At 37.2% G+C, this 14129-nt stretch overlaps 1 protein-coding gene across 1 annotated transcript; it reads right to left on the reverse strand.

Annotated features, from left to right (window-relative positions):
- Window positions 1-1740: 1740 nt before the first annotated feature.
- On the reverse strand, window positions 1741-9141 carry tpbga (trophoblast glycoprotein a). Its single transcript, XM_051136040.1, has 2 exons — window positions 8635-9141; window positions 1741-5070 (listed from the first exon to the last, which is right to left on the reverse strand). Exons 1-2 carry the CDS (start codon window positions 8898-8900, stop codon window positions 4221-4223), a joined length of 1116 nt encoding a protein of 371 aa, XP_050991997.1. The 5' UTR covers window positions 8901-9141; the 3' UTR covers window positions 1741-4220.
- Between the last annotated feature and the right edge of the window lie 4988 nt (window positions 9142-14129).

Consider the following 14129-nt stretch of genomic DNA (forward strand, 5'->3'; position numbering starts at 1 on the left):
GATGTGAGACTTATTTCATGAAGCCATATATCAATCCATTAAAAGTCCCTTAATGGTGCCAGGATGTTTCTAAACCAAAGCGCATTAGAGTTTGCAAACACATGACTAATTGCAAAAGAGCAGCTTTTCTCTGTAATATCCCAAGGGCGCTTTTCTGTTTAATAGCAAAACCACAGTGTAGGGCCATCGCAAACGAATAAAACTATGAAAATAAAACAAGTGGGTCTCATGAACAGCACAGCGGTCACATGAACTTGGATGTCTTTGTTCTTCATCTTAAATGGCTAGTTTGCTTGAAAGTCACAGGCAAACCAAAGGAAATTCAGAGCCGTGTGATATTTCGTCTTTCCTGCAGGCTTTCCATGAGGCCGAGAGAAGACGACATTAATCTTCAGTACTGTTCTCTGGCACAGCGGTGTCCGGCCAGATGATGCCAGGTAAATATCAATTTTTGTTGGTCTGAGCCTTGGGACGGCCATAAATTCATGACTAATTGGCTAAATTTCTTCTTTGTTTTTAACAAGCCCACCATGGTCTTCTGCACAGGGAGCTGTTGGAGGAACGAGGTACTTTGTAAAGCCTTCACATCTGCTCTCATCGACTATCAGCAATACTAACATCATGTCATAAACAGGCACAAAGCCATTAGGCAACAGCAATAAAAACGCTTCGATATATAGGGGCCTTCACACATAGAGGTTAAATCGCTGCATGGTTTTTACTTGATCACATGAGTGTTTTCTTCACTCTCTTTACTACATCGCTGCCAGCGTTAGCAGGCCTTAATCTTTTTGACCATTCTGATTTACTTCATGGTAGAGGGCCGACTTAATCAAAAACCTTCATTAAAATAGTTTTAAATGTTTTAAATTAGACACAGAGCCTTGCTCTGAACCACAGATGATTTTCAATGAGGCATTGCATTCAGCTTTTTGCTGTAGCCGATTGTCATACATATGCCGAACTCATGTGTTTCCAATAACGTGTTGCATGTGGAGATTTGCAGCCGTAAAAACGTGACTAAGCCTGCTCGTAGTTATTATCAGTTATGAAACACCTCTGATGCCTTGCAAGCTCTTGCTAAAAGCCCTTTGTAGCGAGGGAGAATAATATCAGTGTCAGCATTAACATGCGCTAATATGTCATTTGTGACCCTCAACTACAAAATCAGTCATAAGGGTCAATTTTTTGAAACTGAGATTTGAGACTGGCCCAGATACAACTATTTGAAAATCTGGAATCTGAGGGTGCAAAAAAATCTAAATATTGAGAAAATCGCCTTTACAGTTGTGCAAATGAAGTTCTTAGCTATGCATATAATCAACAGTTAAGTTTTGATATATTTACAGTAGGAAATTTACAAAACATCTTCATAGAACATGATCTTTACTTAATATCCGAATGGTTTTGGCATAAAAGAAAAATCAATAATTTTGACCCACACAATGTACTGTTGGCTATTGCTACAAATATACCCATGCTACTTGATCTGAACAATAATGCAATAAGAAACAATGAGACGGGGAAACTTTTATCAGGTGTTACAAGTATTTCTACTTAAATAATAAAGTATGAGGAGAGTTTGTAGTGAATAACTCCTACTGTAAGCTAAAATAACTATCCAAAGGCTGTTCTGTTAACTAGATAAAGGAATCCTCCTACAAGAAACCACAAGCATCTTTCTGACCAGCAAGAAACAAAGACACTAATTTAAATTTCAAATTTAAAAACCTTTATTTTTTAGCATGCAAAATAAACTTTGCCCTGAAGAAAGACCATTTATTTGTCCATGCGATGCATGACACATCCACAAAAGTGTTGTTCTGCGCTAGATACCTGATAAATTCATGAGTAAACATTTTGCTTTTGGCATCCCACTTAAAAGGTTTTCCTTACCTCTTTAGAGAAAGGTTCATTTGAATATAATGAATAATACATGAGTATAAAGCTATAAAAGCACAATGGAAGACGGTCCAAATTCCGATGAAGTTTCATATACCAAATATCATCATTTTGAATAGTTCATCAGGCACAAAGATGCTTTCATTGCAAGCAAAGATATGATGATTTTCCACAGATGACAATTCTCAATCCAGAACGTTGTTGACATGGGTGAATCTCACAAAGATATATGCAGTTCCACTCCAAATGAAAATAAATCTGCATAATACATATATAATGTTGCACTGTGCCATTACTATATATTTTTAATTAGAATATGTGACCCTGGTCCACAAAACCAGTCATAGGCGTCAACTTTTTTGAAATTGAGATTTACCCGAAAGCTGAATAAATAAGCTAACTATTTGAAAATCTGCAATCTGAGGGTGCAAAAAAAATCAAAATATTGAGAAAATCGCCTTTAAAGTTGTCCAAATGAAGTTCTTAGCAATGCATATTACTAATCAAAAATTAAGTTTTGATATATTTATGCTAGGAAGTTTACACAATAGCTTCATGGAATATGATCTTTACTTAATATCCTAATGATTTTTGGCATAAAAGAAAAATGTATAATTCTGACCCATTTTTGTCTATTGTGCTACTTAAGGCTGGTTTTGTGGTCCAGGGTCACATTAAAATAATGCATTAAAATAATGTCACAATGCAAAATGAAAAGCAAGAAAAAACACCCTTTGTGTTTATGCAAAATATTTATTTTTCCCTTTTGATAGGGTGAAATACAAATTCATTTACACAAGAAATTTCCTGACTGTCTTTGTGAGGTTCACTCAAAGACTAAATAGTCTTTTGACAAACATACACTGCATAAAAGCATATTATCCAGACAGTGAAGTGAAGTCCAGCACATTGGCACAACACATCAAGGATATTTCTTTTCAGTCTTACACATTTGGAAACAGTACTCAGAAGTAGAGCAGGGGACCGTTCAGCACAACGGCCCCAGCATCATCTGTATCTTATCACCGTAAAGTCCCTTAAACAGAAAAAGCTGGGGAACATATGAGGAACTGAGCCAGACTGAGTCTTCAAAGAGCAAACAGGCTTGACGGAGGAGGGGTCTCGCTTAGCGGCCCTCGTAAGGGCTGGTTCTCATCATTCTGACAATAAAAATGAGTGGAATAAAAACAAAGCAAAACGTCTCTTTTGAACGAAAAAAAAAAAGCAGCAGCCGGAGATTTCTTCAAACCGGGTCTGTTTCTTCAAAAGATCCTCCTTCTAGAGCTTAGAGGAGGTTATCCTCCTGCTGGAATGCTTTTGGAGAGAAAATCCGGCACATTCTTCGCAGACTCCCTGTGGATAGAGGGACAGAAAGGACCATAGAAGGCTGCTAATTCAGTTGCTTGGGGGTCCGACATGCAAAAACTGCATTCACTTCCATAAAAACAGGGCTGAAGGTGCATGCAATAAAACGGTCCTCAAAACATTCCTTACAAACGCACAGTACACATGTATAGAGATATAAGATTCATCCCCTTTTGAAGCTGGTCAGCCTCTTAGATCCAACTAACAAGGCACTTGAGCACCAGAGAGGTGGGCAATATTCCAGTACGGGACAATGGAGAGTAGCAGGGAGTTTGTTGATGGTGGTCAGAGTTACTTTATGGCTTCTGCCCCTTTATTGGGCTAATCCTCAAACATCCCATGATGATTGAGAAGCAAATGCATCTCGGGGCCAATTCTCTGCAGACTTGAGGGGGAGGTGTGCTTGTTATAAAGGCTTCAACGAGACAGGCAGTACATGCTTTTCACAACAAATGTGCCTACTTAAATATGCCACCAGTTGGGGAGAGTTACTTGTAAAAGTAATGCATTACAATATTGCATTACTCCATAAAAAGTAACTGATTGCATTACTTAGTTACTTTTTATGGAAAGCAAAGCATTCCGTTACTTTTGAATTACTTTTGTCACCTGGGCTGGGCTTGCTGATTTGTTTTTTAATAACCGAAAAAAAGAATGTTTCTTTTTTTTTCAACTGTTGCTTTCACACCAAAAGTGGAAGGTTAAAGGAAGTGCCATTGCTCTTACTCCCAGTTTCTCTCAGCATGTGGATTGGAGAGGTGTCAGTGAATAAATAAGAAAGCAAAGTAACTTCATTGTAAATGTTAAAGTAATGCATTGCTTTACTTGTTACTTTAAAAAGTAATCTGATTACGTAACTTGTAATGCATTACCCCCCCAACACAAATGGACATGTTCCAAGTATAAATGCAATAGAAAACTAGTTCATATAACAAGCTCCATTTGAAAAGAGCTCACACATCAGCTGTTGTAGAGACTTGCGACAGCCTGGGATCGGAGTCGATCTCGTATCGGTAGTGGTACCCTTCCCAGACTTCCCGGCATGCGTCTCGCATGTCGTAGATTCGCTTTTTTATACCTTTGCGGTTTAGGTAGAGCACAAAGAGAAACATGAGACCGACAAATCCCAGCACGAGACCCAGAAACACGTAGGAAGTCTGCAATGCGAGATTGTCACCCTCTCCTGCCTTATGGCAACCCAACTCCAGTTCTCCTACCGTCAGTAGCGACGTGTTCTGCAAGGCGACCGGGAACGCGCACGCCAGGCGCTCGACGTCCACCACTTGCGCCCGTGAGCCGTTCAGCCAGGCGGCGAAAGGCTCGATGTCGCACGTGCAGGTGTACGGATTCTCCGCCAGGTGGAGCCTCACCGAACCCAAGTGCTCTAGCTCTTTTAGAGCCTCTTCGCGCAGGGTCCTGAGGGCGTTGTGTGTAAGGTCGAGTTCCTGGAGGCGATCCAGTCCTGTAAATGTCCCGTTGTGGATGGACACTATAGAGTTGTTGCCAAGCTGAAGGCGCCGCAGGCCGACAAGGTGGCAAAAGATGCCTGGGGGCAAGTAGACAAGGCCATTACTGGACAGGTCCAGTCCCAGCAGGTCAGCCAGGCTGCTCCAGCGAAGAGAGGTGGCTAGATCAATGACGGACGAATGGTTGTAAAGAGCCCGACTGAGGTTGAGCTCCCTCAGCATACGGCTCTGGACGGTGAACGCCTCAGGATGGATGATGGCCAGCTGGTTGTTGCTGAGGTCCAGCGATCTGAGGCTGCGCAGTTTGGAAAATGTGTGAGACTTCACCTCAGAGATCCTGTAGAGGAGAAAAGGAACATTAAGATGGGTTTTTAAAGTGATGACACAGAACAGTAGTTACTGGTCCTTAAAAGAACTGTTTTCTAGTGTCAAATTAAAACACACAACACACAACTTCATTGACCTACAGATATGACTGAATTGAACAGTATTTGCATGTTCAATTAGTGCTGTTAAATCGATTAATTGCGATTAATCGCATTCAAACATAACATGTGTATGTATGTGTGTGTGTGTACACTCCCTGACAAAAGTCTTGTCGCCTATCCAAGTTGTAGGAACAACAAATAATAACTTGACTTCTAGTTGATCATTTGGAATCAGAAGTGGCTCATATGAAAGGCAAAGGCCTCTAGATTACTCTTATTTAACCAAAATAAAATCTTATCATGCCGTGATTTTTAATTATTTAATTAGGACAGAAAGGTCAGACTTTGCTTAGACAAAAGTCTTGTCACTTAACAGATATAATGTACAGTACAGAACATAACGTCATGGTGCAGTGGAAAAAGAATTAATATTGTGTATGACTCCCATGAGCTTGGAGGACTGCATCCATACGTCTCAGCAATGACTCAAAAAACTTAATTAATAAAGTCATCTGGAACGGCAAAGAAAACATTCTTGCAGGACTCCCAGAGTTCATCAAGATTCTTTTGGTTTCATCTTCAGTGCCTCCTCCTTCATCTTACCCCAGACATGCTCAATAATGTTCATGTCTGGTGACTGGGCTGGCCAATCCTGGAGCACCTTGACCTTCTTTGCTTTCAGGAACTTTGATATGGAGGCTAAAGTATGAGAAGGAGCACCATCCTGCTGAAGAATTTGCCCTCTCCTGTGGTTTGGAATGTAATGGGCAGCAAGAATGTTTTGATACCTCAGGCTGTTGATGCTGCCATCCACTCTGCAGATCTCTCGCACACCACCATACTGAATGTAACCCCAAACCATGATTTTTCCTCCACCGAACTTGACTGTTTTCTGTGTGAATCTTGGGTCCATGTGGGTTCCAATAGGTCTTCTGCAGTATTTGCGACGATTGGGATGCAGTTCAATAGATGATTCATTGAAAAAAACAACCTTCTGCCACTTTTCCACAGTCCATCCTTCCTGCAAGCTGTGGGCCTTGGCAAATGTAACACGATTTTTTAGTTGTCTTCTGTTTAATGCTGGTTTCTGAGCACTAATTCAGCCATTGAGACCACTGTGTGAGAGAATTCGACAGACTGTTCTTGTAGATACAGGGGTTTCTGGTGACCAGTTGTTATGTAGCTCTGCTGCAGTTGAAAAAGGGCTGGCCCTGGACTGTCGAACCAACAAATGGTCCTCTCAAACAGTACAGGGTCTGCCTGACCTGGGCCTGTCATGAACTTCACCAGTTTCTTCAAATCTTTTTCTTATCCTCTCCACTTGACGTTTAGATACATTAAAGATGTCTGCCACCTCAGCAGGAGACTTGGTCTTTAGGCTCTTGATGATCAGCACTTTGGTCTGTGGTTGAATCTTTGGCATGCTGTCAGGTCAGGATGCATTTCAAATGAAGGTTGGGTGTGCTGGGGTTCTTCTTCTACACACATGGGAATGTATTAATTACAGTATTTGTCACAGGTGACGCTCTAATCTGTGATTGGTTGAATCCGTTAAAGATGTGACAAGACTTTTGTCTAAGCAAAGTCTAACCTTTCTGTCCTAATTAAATAATTAAAAATCACAGCATGATAAGATTTTATTTTGGTAAAATTAGCATAATCCAGAGGCCTTTACCTTTCATATAAGCCACTTCTGATTCCAAATGATCAACTAGAAGTCAAGTTATTATTTGTTGTTCCTACAACTTGAATAGGCGACAAGACTTTTGTCAGGGAGTGTGTATATATATATATATATATATATATGTTTAGGGCTGCAATGATTCCTCGATTCTATTCGAGTAGTGGATTTTTTAAAAAATCCTTTATTGCATTTTGCCCGTGTCGAGTAATCAGCAAAATACTGGAAGTGATGCATTCCACATATTAAACCCATTTAAAGATCTAATAATAAATAATGCTATGAAGAATTCACAAACACTACAATTCAGTTAAATAAATATATGCGATGCAGGTTTAATGCGCTTTAATTACACGTGTACATAGGTTACATATGTGTGTCTCAGAGTGGCTTAGTTCACAGTAAAAGCTGCTACACAAACTGTTATCATTTACATGTGTGCAACGTCTCAAATTACATCTCTGCATGTTGGGTTTATTATAGCATTCATCTGGGAAAGCAACATGCACTATTTCATCAGATTTGAAAGGTAAATCATTTATAAACCTATGCAAACACAGGAGTACATCAGTGATGTTTCTCAATATGCTAACTGTTCATTGCAATTTCAACACAAAAGTTTAAACCCTCTCTCTGAGTTTACACGTTTTGATGTCCACATATTCAAGAAATATCAGTGACTGTAGATTTTCTATTATAAAGAAATGGACAAATATTAAAGATTAAGTGGACGTTTGAAGTAAACGTTGTTTAGTCAATATTAAACAAGAATTAGATTGTGCAGTAAAGTATAAAAACAACCGTCAGGACTTTGGCGCCCTCTGTAGTCATTTGTTTTAAAAATTTAAAGGCTGTTGATCTCTTAGGTCTATTTTATTACTACAAAAAATATATATATTATAATTATCCGATTACTCGATTAATCGTCAGAATAATCGTAAGATTATTTGATTACCGAAATAATTATTAGTGACAGCCTTATATATATATATATATATATATATATATATATATATATATTTATATATAATTTTAATATATAAACATTTTTCTTAAATATACACATGCATACATATATATATACACGTGTGCATGTATATATTTAAGAAAAAAAAGTTTATATATTAAAATTATTTAAATATCGATAAACATGTAAATAGATATTATTTTCTAAATATATTTTCTAAATATATACTGTATGTGTATTTATATATACATAATAAATATACACAGTATACTCACATATATTATGTAAACAAAAAAACATTTATTTTTAGATGCGATTCATCGTTTGACAGCACTAATTGTCAGCATCTTAGAAAAGTTTCATAGTAAGAATGGGTTAAAATGAGTAAAACTAAGATAAATGTTTTCCTGTTGAGTGAACTTTCTGAATAACATTCAGAAGGGAAGCATTCAACCAATATTATGACTGAATCAGTTTTCACATGTGGTCCTCTTTATACCGTTCTGTTTTATTTTGAATTAAACCAGATGCTATACATTGTGTTTGAGGTAGAAAAATGAAGAAATGAAGTAGAATCCTATGAGTGAAGGATGTGAGAATAAACCTGTATACATTTAACATCTCACTTGAGCTTCTCCTTTTAAAAAAATAAACACTATAGTTACTACATTAAAGATTTACACTGATTTATTAAAATGAAAAAGATTCTCACACAGTTCCATATTGCTTCGCCATGACTTTACTCTTTTAAAAGTTGTTAATATAGTATTTTAAGCGTCAGATGAACTAGATTTAGCTTCGAATATACATCATTTCATCAGTTACCTGTTGTTAGCCAGTGACAAATTCGTCACGTTCTCCAGTCCTTGGAAAGATTCGGGTCCGATCTGGCTGATGTGGTTTCCGGTGATGAAGAGGTTTCTGGTGTAGCTCGGGATGCCGCTCGGTATGTCCCGCAGATCTTTGGAGACGCATTTGACCGTGAGCGCGGCTTCCGAACACTCGCAGCCCGCCGGACACACCGATGCGCCCGCGGAGAGCGCAGCGCACAGCAGCCCGAACACAACCGCGCACCGTGCAGAGGCGAACATGGTGACCGTATCAGCAATACCGCATCAATCTGACTAAACAAATGCCCTCATTCAGAATTTCAACTTATCCAAAGTGTCTCTCCAAGACTCCGCTTTTGCGTCCTCCTCCACTCGTAACTTCTCTCAGCAGTGTTGAGTCTCGCTGCGTGCTCGACTTCTTCGCATTACAGAAACTCATGTGTGAATGAGAGGCAGACACTTTATTTCCATGACAAAAGGAGGCTCTCTGTGTGGGGCGTTTGATCCGCTGCTCTCGAACAATGCGACTGAATCGCTCCTGCTCTCAACAATCAGCAGGGAGGAGCTTTGGACTCACACCTCTCTCCCCCTCCGCCCCACCGCATAGACCCGATACCAGTTCGGGATCTCTCACATCTCACACTCATCACATTGATTAATAGGCTTAATTAACAGTGATTAAAAGTCATCAGAAGATTATGATAATCCAGGATAGTTGATCTCTAGGCTACCACTCCAGCAGCTCAATGTCTATTCACACTTAACAACGGCTGTTCTACAGTTGCTTTTAGGTTTTGCAAAAGTTTTCTGGGCTGTGTGGTTCTTTGGAGATCGATAAAGCTCTTGATGTTACACTAGAGCAGTGGCTCTTAGGGGGTGGGGCCCACTAGGGGGCCCTCAGTAGACTTTCAAAAGGGGCAGCATTTTTTTTTTTTTTAAGAGATTATATTGTTTTTTTTTTAGCATCGAGAATTGTATTCCTAATTGTATTTTCATATTTTCTGCTTCTTGTAGTTGTAGTAAATTTGTTGTGATGTCATTTTAATTTTGTTTTTGTTGATTTTAAATTTCTATAGCATTTTTTTCTTTAGAAATGTTTATTTTAATTTTAGTTTAGTACACACACACACACACACACACACACACACACACACACACACACACATTATAATTATTTTTTAAATTTTACATTTTACTATAAGTTTCTGAGTAATTTACACCATACACCTTTTTTTACACTACAACATGACAAACAAAATTACATAAAAAATCTCAACAAGCATGATCGGACATGTAATTTTACTATGTTTAAAAAAAAAAAACTTAAAAAGATATGAAAAATGTTCAAAGGGGGCAGCATTTAAAAAAAAAGATTACAATCAATGTTTTTTTTTTTTCATTGAGACTTTTTCATGCTAATGTTTTGAATTCGATTGTATTTTTAGATTTTCTGCTTTGATGTTAATTTTAGTTACGTTTTAGTAATTTTGTTGTGTGATGTCATTTTAATTTAGTTTTTGTTGTTTTGAAATGTCTGTCATTTTTTATTTAGTTTTATTTCAGCTTTGGTTATGTTAGTACAAGTTAAACTAAAACACTAGAGATGTTACTTGTAAACTATATATACATATATTTCAGTAATTTAAATTTACCCCAAACCTACACACACACACACACTGTAAAAATCTTTTTTTTCTCTCTAACTAAAATGCACATCATTATAATTATTTTTTATAATGATATATAAAAATTTTTTTTTCAAAGTAAATCATACACCATTTTTTAAACTATTAACTAGTTAAAACGATTAACTTTAACAAGCGACATCGGATATCTAATTTTACTATGTTAAAGAAAAACTTAAAAGCAAACAAAAATGCTGCAACTTTTGCAAAACCAAGAAAATGTGTGTATTTTGATTTCTTTAACCTTTTAGTATCAAGTTTTTTGTGATATGAGTTTAATTTAGTTTTTGTAGTTTTTAGATATCTATACTATTTTTTAATTAATTTTTATTTCAGTTTTAGGACAAAGTTAAACTAAATAAAAAGTAGCGATGTTACGTTGTAAACTATATATACATTTCAGTAGTTTTAATTTACCCCAAACAAACACAAGCACGCACACACGCATACAGGTGCATCTCAAAAAATTAGAATATTGTGACAAAGTTCATTTTTTGTTTGTAACTTATTTCAAAAACTGAAACTTTCATATATTCTAGATTCATTACATGTAAAGTAAAACATTTCAAAAGTTTTTTTTGTTTTAATTTTGATTATTAGAGCTTATAGCTCATGAAAGTCAAAAATCCAGTATCTCAAAATATTAGAATATTTAAATTTGAGTTTTATTAAAGGTCCATCCCTACAGTATAAATTAACTCTTGTTCTTTGAAACCACAGTAATGGGGAAGACTGCTGACTTGGCAGTGGTCCAGAAGACAATCATTGACACCCTCCACAATAAAGGTAAGTCACAGAAGGTCATTACTGAAAGGGGTGGCTGTTTACAGAGTGCTGTTTTAAAGAATATTAAATGCAAAGTTGACTGGAAGGAAGAAATTGGGTAGGAAAAGGTGCACAAGCAACAGGGATGACTGCAAGCTTGAGAAAACTGTCAAGCAAAGCCAATTCAAACACATGGGAGAGCTTCACATGGAGTGGACTGAAGCTGAAGTCAGTGCATCAAGAGCCACCACGCTCAGACGTCTTCAGGAAAAGGGCTACCAAGCCACTTCTGAAACAGAAACAAAATAAAAAACATCTTACCTGGGCTAAGGAGAAAAAGAACTGGACAGTTGCGCAGTAGTCCAAAGCAAATTTTGCATTTCATGTTGAAATCATGATCCCATGGAGGAAGACTGGAGAGGCACAGAATCCAAGCTGCTTGAAGTCCAGTGTAAAGTTTTCAGTCAGTGATGATTTGGGGTGTTGTGGTCTACTGTGTTTTATCAAGTCCAAAGTCAATGCAGCTGTCAACCTGGAGCTTTTGCAGCTTCCATCTGCTGACAAGCTTTATGGAGATGCTGATTTCCTTTTCCAGCAGGACTTTAGCACCTGCTCACAGTGCCAAAACCACTTCCAGATGGTTTGCTGACCATGATATTACTGTGCTTTACTGGCCAGCCAACATGCCTGACCTGAACCCCGTTGAGAATCTGTGGGATATTTTCAAGAGAAAGATGAGAAACAGTCGATTCAACAACATACAGATGAGCTGAAGGCTCAATAGTGCCTCAGCAGTGCCACAGGCTGATCACTTCCATGCCACACTTCACTGAGGCTGTAATTTGTGCTGCCGACTAAGTATTAAAGGAGAAGTCCACTTCCAGAACAAAAATTTACTGATAATACTCACCTCCTTGTCATCCAAAATGTTTCTTGAGGAAAACATTCCCAAATTTTTCTCCATATAATGGACTTCAATGGTGCCCCCAAGCTCGAACTTCCAAAATGTAGTTTAAATGCAGCTTCAGAGGGCTCTAAATGATCCCAGCCGAAGAAGAAGGGTCTTATCTAGCAAAAGGATCTGTCATTTTCAAAACAAATTGACAGTTTATACACTTTTTAACCTCAAACGCTCGTCTTGTCTAAGTCTGCGAGAACTCTGATTGTTACGGTTCAGTACGGTCAAGACAGTTAGGGTATACTGAAAAACTCCCATCTTGTTTTCTTCCCCAACTTCAAAATCGTCCTACATCGCTGCAAAAGTACCAACCCTCATGCAGAGAAGATCAAACGCCATTTACAAAAAAGGTAAAACAACGATGTAGGACGATTTCGACGTTGAAGGTAAGGAGATGGGTATTTTTCAACATATCCTAACTGCATTGACCAGGATTACACAGATTACGCATGCGCAACGCAGAGATGAGACGAGCGTTTGAGGTTAAAAAGTAAATAAATTGTCAATTTGTTTCGAAAATGACAGACTGTTTCACTAGATAAGACCCTTCTTCCTTGGCTGGGATCGTTTAGAGCCATTTGAACCTGCATTTAAACTACATTTTGGAAGTTCAAACTTGGGGGCACCATTGAAGTTCATTGTATGGAGAAAAATTCTGAAATGTTTTTCTCAAGAAACAATCTTTTATCGACTGAAGAAAGAAAGACATGAACATCTTAGATGACAAGAGAGTGATTAAATTATCTGTAAATTTTTGTTCTGGAAGCAGACTTCTCCTTTAAGTGCATCAATAAACATACTTTAAAGAACTTAAACTTTTCTGTTTTGCAAATCCGTTTTTTGATACATTTTAGGAAATATTCTAATATTTTGAGATACTGTTTTTTTTTTTTTTTACTTTCATGAGCTGTAAGCTCTAATCATCAAAATTAAAAAAACAAAAACAAACAAAAAAAAATTCACAAATGTTTTACTTTACATGTAATGAATCTAGAATATATTAAAGTTTCAGTTTTTCAAAATTCTAATTTCTTTAACTTAAAAAAAAAGTATAAAGGATATAGAAATTCTTTTGTGAAACCAAGAAAAATTGTGTATTTTAATTTCTTTAAAATTGCTGGAAATTAATTTAGATGTATTATTTGAATGCATTAATATATGACATCCTTTGTTTCTGTTGTTAAAATTGAGAAAGAGGTTAAATCATATCTTATAGGGGCCTTTAAATATTGACTAAAATAATAAAAGGCTGAAGCACTGCGCCATAGAGGATATCCTTCAGATCAGTGTTACTGGCTTCTGAGTTCTTAGTAGGTTTTTTGGAGATGAATCTAGCTCTTTGTTTATGTATGGATAATCTGTGTTTTTGTATGTTGGGAACATTGATCTGATATCCCTCACTCCACAGGACTCTGCTGCTTTGAAGTCGGCGGGGGTCTGCTGAAGAGAAGCGGGACAATAAGCTATGAATTCAACACGGCGTTCTTTTGCCTGCCGAGTCACTCATTTGTTCCCCGCGTGCAATTAAATGTTTCCAAGACAACTGCACAAAAAAATAACATTCTAAACATTCTAAAAATGCATGCTCGTAGTCCAACTTTACATCTAGCATCCACTTGTTTTAGAAAATAAATGCACAAAAAAACTATCAAATTAAAAAAAAAAAAGGGTTTTAACTGAATCAGCAACATTTGATGTAAAATAATCATTAGTTGTACACTAGTTGATTCTATATTAATAACTGATGAATTCAGTCATTTGTGTTGTTTAGAAACCATGAACGGCACAAGGCTAATGACGTACACTACCAGTGATAAAACGACTTAATATGACGACAAAAGCTGCTTTATTAAATACACTTATACATAAATAAAACTCACAGTATACTGTAATAGTAAACATCTTTTATTGATATCAATAATGCGTGAACATTAAATATCATAAATTATATAGTTGGCAGAACGGGTTTGAAATTTGATGAAAATTACACAATGTTGGGGACTGTAAATTAATTAGGAAGATGATTTTATGTTTGCATTGGTTTCTGATGACAGGATATGGGCTTTTGCCATCGCAGTTCTC

The sequence above is a fragment of the Labeo rohita genome, chromosome 19 (assembly GCF_022985175.1).
Source record: "Labeo rohita strain BAU-BD-2019 chromosome 19, IGBB_LRoh.1.0, whole genome shotgun sequence".
NCBI lineage: Eukaryota > Metazoa > Chordata > Actinopteri > Cypriniformes > Cyprinidae > Labeo > Labeo rohita.